Raw genomic sequence first — 14,184 nt, forward strand, 5'->3', positions numbered from 1 at the left:
TCAAGCTGCCATTCCCAAACATATATTACTTATGAGTGTAATGGCCTGTTCTAAGGGTGTTTTCCAATTCCCAATTTAATTTCAAAGAAATAAAATCATCTTACTACAAACAATAAGCTACTGATCTCTGCGAGTTTTTTGCTGCAACATCATATGGTTTATTTTTCTATACTAATTTTTATCATGTTCCAAATCTTAATATAGTACTGTACAGTTCTTTTGCAAAACATATTAGCTTACTCAAGTTAGACCACATACATAAAAAAACAGTCTCATAATTAGAAGCTAAAAGCCCTAAGGGCTGGTCTGTTTATCTTCTGCATTCCTACTTATATGGCTAATTCATTCAATTGCCCCTTTTATTGTTTCCTTGCTTCTTTATTTCTATTTTCGAGATATCAAGCATGCTTCTCCCTATGGAATGACAAGGATAAAAGTAAACTTACAAAGTAAAATGAGTCCTGAATATATTCTTCAATAGCAAAAAAAAAAAAAATCTTAACTGAAATCCAATAGTTTTCACATGTGATTGGAAAAAACAAAAGAATTTACTAAACAAAAATGTTCACTATTCATAAAATATATAATGAAAAGACATTCCAAAGCAAACACTTTCAATCCATCAATTTGATACAGCACACATCTCCTTGAGAACGTCATTGATGTTGATGTCAATTTTGCCAGTAGTGTTGAACAAGTTAACACCAAGTCGATTCATAGTGCTGTTGAGAAGATAAGCAAAATTATAATCACAGTTATATTGATTTATATCAATATTAGTCTTTGGAACAGTAACCTGGCTACCTCTGGCAACAAGCATGTCTACAAACTTGTACTTATATTCCTTCATTAAAAAATATATAAAAAAAAGTAAGGTGACAATTACAAATTCTTCACAGAAGCTGCGATCAGTTCCTGTTAAGTAATAAAAGAGAGATATTAAAACTTGCTTATAGTAGAGCCACTGTACATAAAGTTTTCATATACAAGTGCATACCATTCTTTCATACTAACAAATGCATTTGGTGATATATAAAATGCTGATACTGCATTACTAAACCCCAAAAGCCCAAGAAAGCATGAGCCAGACATATCCAAGGGGCTGGAGCTTACATGGGTCCTACAACTGAGGTGGGCCTCTTGTCAATAAACTTTGAAGTGGATGGGGGAAGGGGTAATTTTTCTTTAAAAAAATCGCACATCTTTTATTTTCCCGACTTTCAACTTATACTACAGCACATCTCTCTTAGCATTATGTTCGGAAGTCTTAGTCTGAGCAGCATCAAACATCACCTTCAACAGTACACATAAAATATTGGCCCTTACATTTACTAACTACTTTATTTCTCTTATTACTGCCTTTCAGCACAATTAAAGCAGAATTCTGTGGAAAGACTCGCAGAGTAGAGTACAACACCAGCTCCCTATCAATCAGCACAAAAAGTGTAAAAAAGGAAGTGGGGTAGGTTACCCTTAATAAAGCAAAAATCTATGATGCTTGTATACACCCTGAATGTTTCTCATGTAGAAAATTGCTAAATTACTGGTAAAAAGCAAATAAAATATACTTCTGTAACTTTCATATATAGCCTGTACATTTCTACAGAGAGGATATGACACTAAGAAAATTAAATACATGCACTGTATTATGCTGTTTTATATTTCTTCACATTTATGGTATTCAGTAGGCAAATATCAGTTAGGTGGAGGAATGATTTTTTTATACCACCTCAATTTTCTCCTCATGCACTTTGTGGTCCTGATCTTCATATCTGACTTACCTATATGTTTAGTCAGGCCAATTATAACATATGGCTTTGCAAATGGATCTCCTGCCTGATGGTCAAGTCTCCCAGTGGGGCTAACTAGCAAGTATGTACTGCTATTAATAAGGTGAATTCTTTTCTCTCCCCACTTGATGGTCACAGGATGACCTTGCTTTCTAAGCGCAGCCTCTCCTTTCTCCATGCCTGGAAGAAAGATGGCCACCCCATTCCTGTTTTTGCCTACAGTCCCAACCAGCACGGTTATTTTGGTGTAGAATTTAGCTTAGGACTGAGCTGAAGTAATGATTTTCAGTGCCATAATATGAATTTCATCCAGATAAGGGACCATAAGTATTTTCCTGATCACTTCCAAGCTCCTACAAGGTCACTAACAGGAATATCTACTGCTTGAGTATAAACAATAACATCAATGACACAACCAGCCATGCAGTAAGTGATTATATGTTTTTATACAAGAATGGTGCTCCAGATATAAATTACAGTTCAACAGTCAGGCTTCCTTGGAATAAGAGCAGCCCTACTCTACTCTGGCTGAGATCTACCAAACTTGGCTAACCAACAGATACCTAACTCACTCGTTATACCAAAAGGGACAAATAGACTTTAAAATATGGGGCCCCATCACATGTTCCTCAGTGGAATCCTGTTGGGTCTCATGTCTGTGAAGAAGGTCATTCAGAAAAGAGTTACAGGGGCAATAATGATAATAGTGTAATGTGAAGATGATAACAATATACAGTACTCAAATTAATACTGCATATTTTTAAAACCTCACAAAAATACTAAAAACTATGATGTGATAGAGAACAGTGAATACTAATTTATAAGGTTCAAATGTCAGGGGTAATACTTACTCAATGCTTTTTACAACGGCAACAAGCTCAATCTTTTCAGTCATCATCTTCAGATGCATGGTTGCAAAGTTCTCCCATCCCTTTTCAGGCTTTATTAGGTCTTCTAAGTAACATTCAACAGCCTGTAAAGAAAAGACCACTAATGCATTACCAAAAGAATTGGTAGTGCTTCTTTATGGCAATCAATGTACATTATTAATGCAAATTAACCCTTGCCTAATCTCAGGTTAAAATTCAGCAGTAATTTCAACACCAAGGTAAACAGTGAAATATCTGCACAATAAATTATGCTTATGTAGTTTACTACATACCTTCAGCATAAGAATTCAGCAATTTTTTTAGGTAATCATCCCATACACTTATATAATCACTATCTAATTTTGTGAAAAATAATGAAAAATAATGTCTTGGGCAAGCATAGACCCAAAAACTTAAATACCATATAAATGACTGAATTCACCAAGGAAAAACCATCTAAGAGACCTCCGAACTCCAGACCATTTCCCTCCCAAAGACTTGGCTGCCAGGCTGACGTTCGTCCAGCTTTCAACTGACCCGTCATCAAAGATGTAGCATTCACTTTGTTGAGTCCAGCTTTCAAATCAGATGTAATATACATATATTTTTACCAAATTTAGGGAGTTTTGGTGAGAACAAACTAGACTGCTAAAAAAACATCCTTGAAGTACGAGTATGTCATTAATTTGGCGATTATGATGCTCCTACATATGAAAGAACTTGTAATCAACTTTTAAGCTGTTAAAACTGAAGGTTCTTATTAAATAAATTACAGAATAAAATAAAGTTGTAAAACATTAGCATATATTAACAATACAGTGCAACAAATAAAACTTCTATAAAACCCTACATACGCAAAATTCAACATACATACTGTAAATTCACAGGTCCTTAGGGATTCCAAAATTAAAACAAAAACTATGGTAAAAATCATTCAAAAAATGAAAATTTAGAGAAACAACACAAACTGAACCAAGCTATTCCAAGCACAGAACTCCCTTGCCTGTTGCTAGGGAACCCATAGTGATGAGCGTAGGTGCTTACTTTTTCCTATAAATTACTTTAACATGGGCCTGAAACAACTTGGAGAGACAGAAACTAAAGTACAACTACTGTAAGATTTTGTAGAAAAACTGTGTGCTCTTGAATGTTTATGCTTATCAATACAGTCCTTTTTATTTCTTATTGATACTGATTTCTAAGTGTGTAAATGTGTTGTACCCTATCACAATGTAAGTTAAGTGTCCATTACCTATTTGTAAATCTTGAACCAATATTGAGATGGATTTATAGTGTTGATAATAAAATGCCTGTTTCTTACATGTTAACTGATCATTGCAATATATTTTTCTTTCAATTTTATTGATACTGTACTTATTTTAAAGGTATCACAAATTATGTTACAACCTATCACAGTACAGTACTTTATTACGTAAACTTCTTGTATTAATTGTCACTTTCAAGAGTGTGTGAATCATAGGCCAATGTTTTGATGTATTGTAATAAAATGCATACTTCTTCCATGTTCACTGTTCATCAGCATAGGATATTTTATCTACCTCTCTCTTTATGTTAATTTTTTGTGCATACATATTTCTATTTTACAACTTATGCACATATTAGGAAACTTTAGCGTGGTAAATGTATACTAATGTTGAATGTGTAATAAAGCTTAACCTAGCTTTGGAGTCAGTTAAGCACCTACAGATCTGGAACTCGAATTTTACACACAATACAGTAGACGACAATCTTTATTTTTAAGTAAAATAGTGATCGAATATTACAAAAGCAAATATGGTAACTTTTGATGAGAAAACTAAGATTACTATCAATTCATTCTTTAAAGCCTAGAACCAAGAAATCTTCCTCATCCTCTCCCTCCCTCTCATCAAGTTGCGTCTCTTAGTTTGTCCGTGTCTGCTTTTATCCACTACTAATTTTGATGAATACCCTCACTTGGGTGTTTATTTATCATAATGAGTTGTGTATTGAAATTTCATGTCTGATAACATTAGGAATGGAATGGAATACAGTATAGAGTTTAGGCCATAGGCCAAGCACTGGGACCTATAAGGTCATTCAGCACTGGAGAAGAAAATGAGAGTAGGTAGGTCTGAAAGGTGTAAGAGGAGGAAAACCTCGCAGTTGCACTATGAAATAATTGTTAGGAGAGGGTGGATAGCAAGATGGAAGAAAGATAATGTGAATGGAGGTATAGTAGAAGGAACAAAAGGGGGTTGGAGCTAGGAGCCAAAGGGACGCTGCAAAGAACCTTTAGTAATGAATACAGTGCACCTGAAGGTACGACCCACTACGGGGTTTGACAACGTTAGTTTTTTTAGAATAATAAGGTAATTTTAGATATATTTGGTAGAAAAAGTTTGGGGATTAGGACCAGTTCCTCAGTGTCTATGCATTTACCAAAATTAAAATGTATAAATCATAATTGATATACATTGTATATTTGAATTAACTACTGTATTATCATTTCACTTTGCAAATATGCTTTGATGTTTACATACTCTGCACTGTCCTTATTAGTATGTATAAACGCACTGTCCTTATTAGTATCCTTATTAGTAAGTTATAAACATTGTGGTTTTATAATTATCAAAAATGGATTGTTGGGAGGTGCAAAAAGAACAAAATACTACTACAGTATTTTAAAAGTTAAGAGTCAACAGCGGTTTCTTTGGTCAGTAAGTGCGGATATCAATGAATATTTCCAAAGATGTTGACAAGGAGCTGAAATTGTTCAGCACACTCGTTTTACATGGTAGTACCAAAGATGTAATATTTGCCATGAAACCTATTTTGAAAAGCTTCAAGAATGTAAATTATTCTCTTATTTATCATAACAAATTTATCACGTACACTGAACATCATAAGTTCAAAATCAAAATCAATGAAAAATTACAATTCCATATTAATTATTTCATGGTATGCCTGTAATACTTGGTAAATCTATCCAAATACTGTATGTGTCAGGCATGCATATTGTATAAAGGACTTCTTTAAATATACTGTACTGTACTTGCAATGTAAATGAAAATTCTTAAAACTGATCCTCTCAAATTCACTTGCTGTATCAAGTGAAAATTTCCTCTCAATAAATTGAAACATAAGTAAACTTGAATTTTCATAAAATATAATGCATGATATCTCTAAATACTATACTACTGACACTGAGTACATACACATATAAAATACCAAATACTGTTCGGTAAAATGCAAAACAATAATTACAAACACACAGATTATCAAACCTGAAAATTTTAAAAACTTGAATGCTCATTGCTAATGCTTAGCTGTACTGTACTCCAAAAAAGCTTAGTCTTTAAAGTTACATATACCTGGGGTGGTAAGTGTGAAAACTGAGGCACCATAGGTCGTATCTGCTCCTCCTTGACCCATAAAAATTCACCATAATCAATAAAGAAGACCTGAAATGGAAATAACAATTGTTTAAAAATACACAGCAAATATAAATGCATATTATTTACCTAAAAATACATGTATTTCAATTTTACAGTAGGAAATAAAGTATAAATATACAAATAATTATAGATGACAAGTTTTAGAACACTGTCAGTTAGCCTACTCTGGAGAACAAATACTCCTTCTAAAGATATTTCCCCTGCTACTGAATATAAATTTGTTGTTGTGGAGTCTAGCTCCTTCTATAACTTAAATATAACTACTCCTCTTTGAGTTTTCCAGAGAGAAAGTAACTGACTTCGCCATACTGACATTCAGAAAGGAAATATCTTCTACAATTACCATGACTGGAATACAACCAGCAAATGTTGTACAGTCAACTGGACCGAACAGTCACCACTGGACAACTGGGGTTGCTGATCCATCAGATATCCATGGGTCAAATGCAAATGTCCAAGCCTCTGATCTCCCACTCATTCATCACTCTCTCCCCTATCTCAAGCATACTTCACACTACGTACAGATTACCAATTACTAGTTTTTAAATTAGTGTGCCAAGAAGATTAGATGGTTTACAAAAAAAAAAAAAGTACAAAAGTTTCTTAAACACAATTAAAAATAAAACGGGTAATGACTACCACACCTTTTTTTTAAGATTAGTCACAAACAAATTTTAAACGGCAATTCTTATACGATAACATGTTCAGTAGAATGCTGGTGCTCTAAATTTCTTTTTCTTTGTTATGGATAATTCAAGTTATTCATGAATATATCAAGTAGGGTAATGGAGTAACTCACCCAAGTAGGTAATCATGTCATCAAATTCCGTTTGTGCCCAGGTTTTTCTTCCATCACTGAACTGTTTTCATAAACATCAACTCCTACATGCTTTTCAGTTCTTTACAAATTCCTTTTGACTTCAGTTACAATTTCATGTTCACAAACCTTAATGAAATTATTAATTCACTCTAAAAAATCATTTTTCTTTACAGCAGTATTTTCCAATTTCCACTTTTTAGATTTCACATCAAAGAATCATGTAAGTGATTTTGTTTTATTCTTCACACCAATGCCATTTTTCTAATAATCACTCCATATCAAAAATTTACCTACACACAAATCTAGCATTCATTCGTGCCCAGGACATCTACACCTTCATTCTTCCTAGAATTATCAGATACCATCATTAACCCCATACAAAACTAAGCAAAATCCACAACAAGCCACAGTCATGGCCATCAAACAAGGAAATACACATTTGAAAGTTCCAACAAGAGCCATGATGCAAGATGCTTAAGTAAAGCTGCATGGTATGGCAGCCAAAGAAAGTGAGGCTGTAGTGAGTGGGTGGTTCCCTCGTCCACCATTCACTTACCACTAGTTAACTATTTTGTTACCAAATTTAAATGACTGGACCTTTTGCCAAAGATATATCCATATAAATGTTGTATTCTCATAAGAACAAATGCATTCATATAAATAGCTAATTAATAGTTTTGAGTTGCTTAAATGACCAGCATTAAATGTTGAATACAAAAATCTGTTAATTCTAACATCAATAATGTGTTACCAGTGGAACAAAGTATCAGTTAAGGTAAACATCACGGCAGGATAACACCTATAAATTTCATTTTGACAGATCAGAACCTGAACTTTGTATAACAGATGAAGGAAAAGGTTCTGAAAGTATACTTTAGAACAATATCTTAATGTGCTCTTTTGTTGTAGATTATGATATCCAGAATGCGAACCTGGATCCAAACACTTCCCTGAGAAGGCTCACTGTCAAAATACCAAAATAACAATATCTTCATACACCTTTTTATTGTAGATTATGATAAGTATCCAGAATGTACACCTGGCTCCAAATGCCTCCCTGAGTAGGCTCACTGTCCAAATACTTATCGAATTTACCCAAGCTGCACATTTTCTCACCTTGAAGACAGTAGAATTAGTTTCCCTTTGTATTTCTAAGATACGGACACGATAAAAATCTTCCTTTCCATCTCGGGTACAATGTACAACTTTCAGTTCCCCAACTGCTGGCAAACAAGCACTGACCTCTGGCAAAGAGTATCTGTAATGTTCATGCATAGCCTCTTCTAAACTCTCTAGATTCTCTTGATCAACAACACTGGTAACATCAACTGCAATGGAAAAATCTTTCATTAAAAATGAATAAAGAAACTTTCTATAAAAAATTTGGTTTTTTCCATCTTATCCATAGAAAAATGTACAACTTTCAGTTCCCAAAGCTGCACTGGCAAACAAGTCCTCACCTTCATGCCATGTTCTTAGTCTTATGATTACAGTATTTTATATTGTACAGGGATCTAAGCCATTTTTAAAGAGAGGTAACTGAATAACTTCAGCTCGTTGATCAACAAAACTGGTACATAATCAACTGCAATGGAAAAACCTTTCATTAAAAATGAATAAAAGTAAAAATACTAAACCTGCCTAAAGCATATTCGAGATGAAAACTGTCTATTTCACATCCATACCATTTGTATCCATAAAATCAGATCCACTAAAATGGTTTATATGATGATAATCTCTTAAAATAAAACACTAAAGAATATGAATTTTTAAAATTGTTCACTCACCTTCAAGCCAAAAGGCCATTAACTTGCAAAGCTTCTTTCAGTGGAAGACAAAGTTTGAATCTTTTTGAGTAAAGATGAAGACAGATGAACTTTTATATGTTAAAAGTTTATCATTTTTGTAAAAAAAAAAAAAAAATATGTTTTACTAATGGAGGCATATTGACAAACAGCACATGAAATAGCCAAAGTAGTAACAACAGTAAAGGCCGACTTTGGTAACATATTGGAAACATTAGTATGAATCTAAACCAGAACCTCAAATAAAGAAATGCATCACTTCTTTGCTGGAATGGTTAAATTCAGCACTAATATAAACAGTTACAAGAGCCTTCTAACTTTATTCCATCACGTTTAATTTTCCTCCTATGAGGTCAGTTGAACATTCTTTCTTGGATTTCTTTCATTTTCTTATCATACTGCTATATCTTTCCCTTTTGGGGAAAGGTAAACTTCAAATGCAGATGCATTAAATAAACATGATCCTGGAATGCCTGCTCTAAACCCTTCATAATGCATGATACATCAAAATACTGCTACATGTCATTTTCAAACATCCAATGTAAATATTTGTATGTTAAAAATTGGGGTTTTACAGCAATCTGTTACCTACTTCTGCACAACTGAGTGGCACAGCTCAGCATTACTCTGTCAGTTACTAAACTTCATGTTGGATAGTTGCAATCTTGCACATACAGGTATTTCATTAAAATTCTTTTCTTTTGCTGTTTTAATGTAACCTACTGTGTGTACAGCTAATTCTAGACCTTCTAGCAGCCACAAGAGTAATATGAATAAGAATATGACGACTATTAAGCATTACTAAGAAAATAAACAAAAATTTTACCATAACAACTGAAACTTATGAACACAATATGAGAGGCATTCCAAATTTAACATACTTCCTATTTCATAATACATGAATAAAAGAATTAAAATGAAAATTAGTGATATGTCCAAACTCTGGAAGAGCCTATGATTCTAGGCCATATCTCCATGCCATATATTCACTCGGTACAGTAAATGTACTAGGAGTCCATATAATTACTGCTGATCACTAGTCAGATAGTTGTTCATTTGTAAGCATACTGTTTTTGAGACTTGACTGATACTTTGGGTAACAAGAATTCACCATGATGTCTCATTTGTTATCTTTCAATGATTCTCACCTCAAGTATCTCCAGAACTTCTTCCTGGATCAGTTCCCTTTTATCAGAGTACTGCTTTATTGTCACTTTTATGCAGTGTTCTGCTTCCTGGATTGCTGGCTGAGATGTTTTGGTATTCCTCTAGCAACCACAATACCTATTCCTTCTACTGCTAACTTAACTCACCAATATTGTTTACACCTTTGTAAGTCTCTACTTCCTTCCATGGTCATAGTTCCAAATAGCAATCATCCAGGATTACTTGGTCCTCATCAGGTTCTTCCTAATCATGGTCATACCTAAGTATCTCTCTTCTTCCATGACATCTGAAGAGACTTCATTTGCTTCTTCATTGTAGCCAATCAGGATGTTTGCACAAAGTCTTAAATTCTCCACCTACGTCAAACTTGAAGCCCATGAGATTAACCATCTCCCTGACTTTTTATGACCCTCTCCACTGCGACATCAGCTTGTCTGCCTCTATTGGTAGTAACAATAGTACCTTCTGTCCCACTCTGAACCAACAGTCTCTGGTTCTCTTGTTTAGTGATGCCTCTGGCATCCTTGTGCTGCATATAAACTCTCTTGGGCTGGTTGACAGCTCTCTTCCAGGTGATTCCTCAACTTCAACATATACTGGTGGGTGCTGCACACATCTCCACTGTTTCCATTCAATTATTCCTTGAGATTTTGCACCAGTCCTCTCACAGTCTTTCCGTACTGGAGCTCAAATGGTGAAAATATGGTTTAGAGAGAGAGAGAGAGAGAGAGAGAGAGAGAGAGAGAGAGAGAGAGAGAGAGAGAGAGAGAGAGAGAGAGAGAGAGAGAGAGAATTCAATCATCCATAACTTACCTTTGCTTTAAATTAGTGTCACTCATCACACAAGTGAGCTGCTCTTGTGACATTCAATTATGTGTAATGCAATTTTGAAAATTTTTGCTTTGTCCTCAATATTTAATATCTTACTCCATTCACATTAACCCTCTCAGGGCCTAAAGACATCAACTGACACCTTGTCATTTTTATTTTTTTTTTTTTTATTTTCCCTTTTCAATACGCTAGGAAAAAAGTACAAGTACTCAACTCCAAAATGAGAGCAGAACCAGGGTAAAAATATGAAAAATAAATTTATAGAAAACTATAAAAGGGAAAAATAAGGATTTGCCCAGTAGCATTTAGCATGATCTGCCACGTGTGTTTTGGGATTCTCTCAAAAACACAAGGTTCATAGATATGAGGGTGGACAATGAAACATACCAATGTAGTTCTACAACACTATTTTCCCAAAAGCTTCATTTCTTTTGTACTTTCCAAATGTGGTGCATTCCTTCCATAGCCATTTTTCTAGGTTACTATAATCAGGAGAAAAAGATGAGCAATGAGATTACCAGCAGTACTCTTTATCTCTAACAAAGAATTCTGCCTTTTTGCCAATACTGTATTCCTTGTATCAAAACAAAAAGCTTTCAAAGCTGACAGCAAAGCAAACACACTTTAATTTAATCCTCATTAAAATTACGACCATGCACATAAATTCAAGGTTGTTGCCTATGCTTTCTTTCCTTTTGTATCTGCTGTTATTTGGATCCTTTTCAATATTGTTAATAAAACAGTATTCCTCTCAGGTCCACAACAGAAGTCTTATTAATTACTTCACAGGATTAAATAATGCTAGCGTACACTATTTGTATTCCATTTCTCTCTACAGTAACCTAATACTCAGCCCATTCTTGCTTAGACTACAATCACAATTTTCATTGCAAGTGGCATCATAAAGGCTTCCCCAAAAAATTTTATGCCATCAATGTTTATAAACATAAAGTCTCAACCTGCTTAATGAACCATCTACAATTAAAAGAAATAAAAAATAAAAAACTAATATCAAATACTATTGTGAAATTACAATTCTCATGATCTTCAAACTATTTAACTTACTACTAATACTAGCTTCCTTTAAACTCTAAATTACCCAGAACACAAACATTACCTTCCAGTTCACGAAGATCTCTCATTCCATGGGGAAAATAGGCATAAAAATGTGATGGAGACACCACATTTGTAACAATGGTTGCCAATGCTGCTCCAACCTTTGGTAATTCATAATTATCTGTACTTAAATAAAAGACAGGCTCCCTCTCTGAAGTAACACCTGGAAAATGGGATAACTACATAAGTTTCTAAAAGTAAGAAGTTCAGTGTTTCTCTGTGGTGAGTATTCAACACTAATATACCTCTCTAAGTAGGTTCCCAACAAATTTGCATGTTACATGTATTTTTGGACAACTGGAATATTTAGTTTTATAAATGTCTTTCTTTAAGAATTTTCCTTAAGAAATTTCTACCAATATTTCAAACTGATTACCTTTGTTCTTAATGAACGGTTACTTGAATTTTGCAAGTGGATAACTTTCGGCATAACAAACTTTGCGGGGTTTAAAGAAACAAAAGCAGAAGATTTTTAGTTTTTTGCTGAACACAAAAGTCTCAGAGGTTTAGCAGAAGATTTTTAGTTTTTTGCTGAACACAAAAGCCAGAAATGTTTGAAGTGTTGGAAAACATTGGAAAGGTGCCAGGAGATCAGAACATGTCAGTGCGCTTTTAAAGTGGTTTAAGCTCCAACGAACCGAAGGTGTAAGCATTCCCAGGGAGATACTTACAAAGCAAGCCAGAATTTTCATAAGGAACTAAGCCTAATGAATGACAGCGATTATTCATAAGCTTTGTTCTACTTCTGATAACACAGCGATATATATGTGGGATGAGCTTGCAAGACTTTGTTTACATACAGGTTTTTTAAGGGTGATTTCTGTCATCAAGCATTTTCTGTGGTCCAGCTATGGCCTCGTCCCCTGGGAGCTGGTTTAAAGAGGTCAGACTGTACCACCCTAAGTCCTATACAATAGGACACTGTCATGGCAACTTGACATATAAGTTTTTGATTTTATTGTTTTATGTAAAGCTGAGTTTTAAGCACCTACTCCTTACACAGAAAACTTCAACATCTTTTAAATGCAGATGACTATGCCTTTGGCAGGAAGATGTATTAGCTTATTTTATAACTTTAATATTTCAATTAACTATATTACAATTTGTTCATACTTTGCAATACTCATATGTCCAGAATGTTGTACATTTGGAGAATGAATAATGTATGAAGGAAATGCTACTTTTTTTAACATAAGCTCCTCATCCAACTACAATTCAAATTACCAGTCTGCTAATAAAATATGTAACCATAATTAATGAAAAAATTTAAAATATTCAGGAAAAATTATGTCACTAAAACAGAAAAACATACGGGAGAAGTCTGATATACAAAGATGGTGATGTGTCAAATGTATTTTGAGAAACTTATATTACCAATCAATAAATTTTTGAATTTTCACTTTTAGGGAGATTTGAGCATACTTTTCGGTGCTAATCCATAAAACTGTTGCATTCAGCTATATGATCACCAGTACCAAAAATCCCTTTAATCCAAAAAATATTTGACCATTTATTACAAGTACCTTCGCAAGTTTTGGTCTTCTATCCTAGAGAGATTAATATTTTCTAGGAGAAAATGGGAATACAATCTGTAAATTCCGCTATTTTATAAAAATTTGTAAATGAAAATTTCCTATGAATTTTTCTGCTTATAAGTCAATTTGAAAATGGTAAGTAACAAACACTATTATTTTAAAATTCACAAACAAACTTTTCAAATAATAAGTTACATTTAAACTCACCATCCCTGTATCTTGCATGTTCCCACTGACAAGTTTCTCCTCGGGGACACTTTTTCCCTTCCCTGAAAAACTTGCATAGTCTCCTTTCATCTGTATTTTTAATACCAGCAAGTACTGTTTCAGCACACTCATTATCTATACAAATATTGTTTTCTTCTGCCAAGAACTCTGCAGCCATAGGATTCCAGGTAGTCTGAAAATTAAGATAGTATGATAAAATAGTTGAGAACTAATCATAATTCTAAAACATTTTGAAAGGACAAAGATCATACTCATATTTACGCAACATCTTCAAAATTAGAAGAATTTAAAAGTACCATATAAAATAAAGTAAAGGTGGTGACTAAGATCCTAAAAAACTTACAAAGCAAGGGAACTGTTGGGAACAGCTACCTTGATTTCTCTTGTCCATGGAACATGGCATGCTTGTGATAAGCCGATCAGTTTATAGAACCAAAAGGAATTGACATTATATTAAAATGAAATAAGCAATGTTTTCAAAAGTATACACTTACATAAAACATAAATATTCAAAGCCTACAAAGTGTTAAAAGGATGTGCTTCTGGAAGCTCCTTGGTATGCATGACAGAACACTGTAATTTAATC

The 14,184-nt window shown here is 33.8% G+C and overlaps 1 protein-coding gene across 2 annotated transcripts in view; it reads right to left on the reverse strand.

Annotated features, from left to right (window-relative positions):
* Positions 1-450: 450 nt before the first annotated feature.
* The window catches only part of LOC136828860 (tudor domain-containing protein 1-like), a 57,396-nt gene continuing 43,662 nt past the window's right edge, over positions 451-14,184 (reverse strand). Inside the window, exons 16-21 of one of the 2 annotated variants that reach the window (XM_067087136.1) lie at positions 13,578-13,770; positions 11,837-11,998; positions 8,033-8,244; positions 6,013-6,102; positions 2,642-2,763; positions 451-722 (exon numbers count right to left, since the gene is read on the reverse strand). In XM_067087136.1, the coding sequence (XP_066943237.1) occupies positions 623-722; positions 2,642-2,763; positions 6,013-6,102; positions 8,033-8,244; positions 11,837-11,998; positions 13,578-13,770 (879 nt within the window). In that variant the 3' untranslated portion in view covers positions 451-622. The remainder of the gene's footprint in view (positions 723-2,641; positions 2,764-6,012; positions 6,103-8,032; positions 8,245-11,836; positions 11,999-13,577; positions 13,771-14,184) is intronic. The other variant, XM_067087137.1, reaches the window with a different exon arrangement.

The sequence above is a fragment of the Macrobrachium rosenbergii genome, chromosome 43 (genome assembly GCF_040412425.1).
Source record: "Macrobrachium rosenbergii isolate ZJJX-2024 chromosome 43, ASM4041242v1, whole genome shotgun sequence".
Lineage (NCBI taxonomy): Eukaryota > Metazoa > Arthropoda > Malacostraca > Decapoda > Palaemonidae > Macrobrachium > Macrobrachium rosenbergii.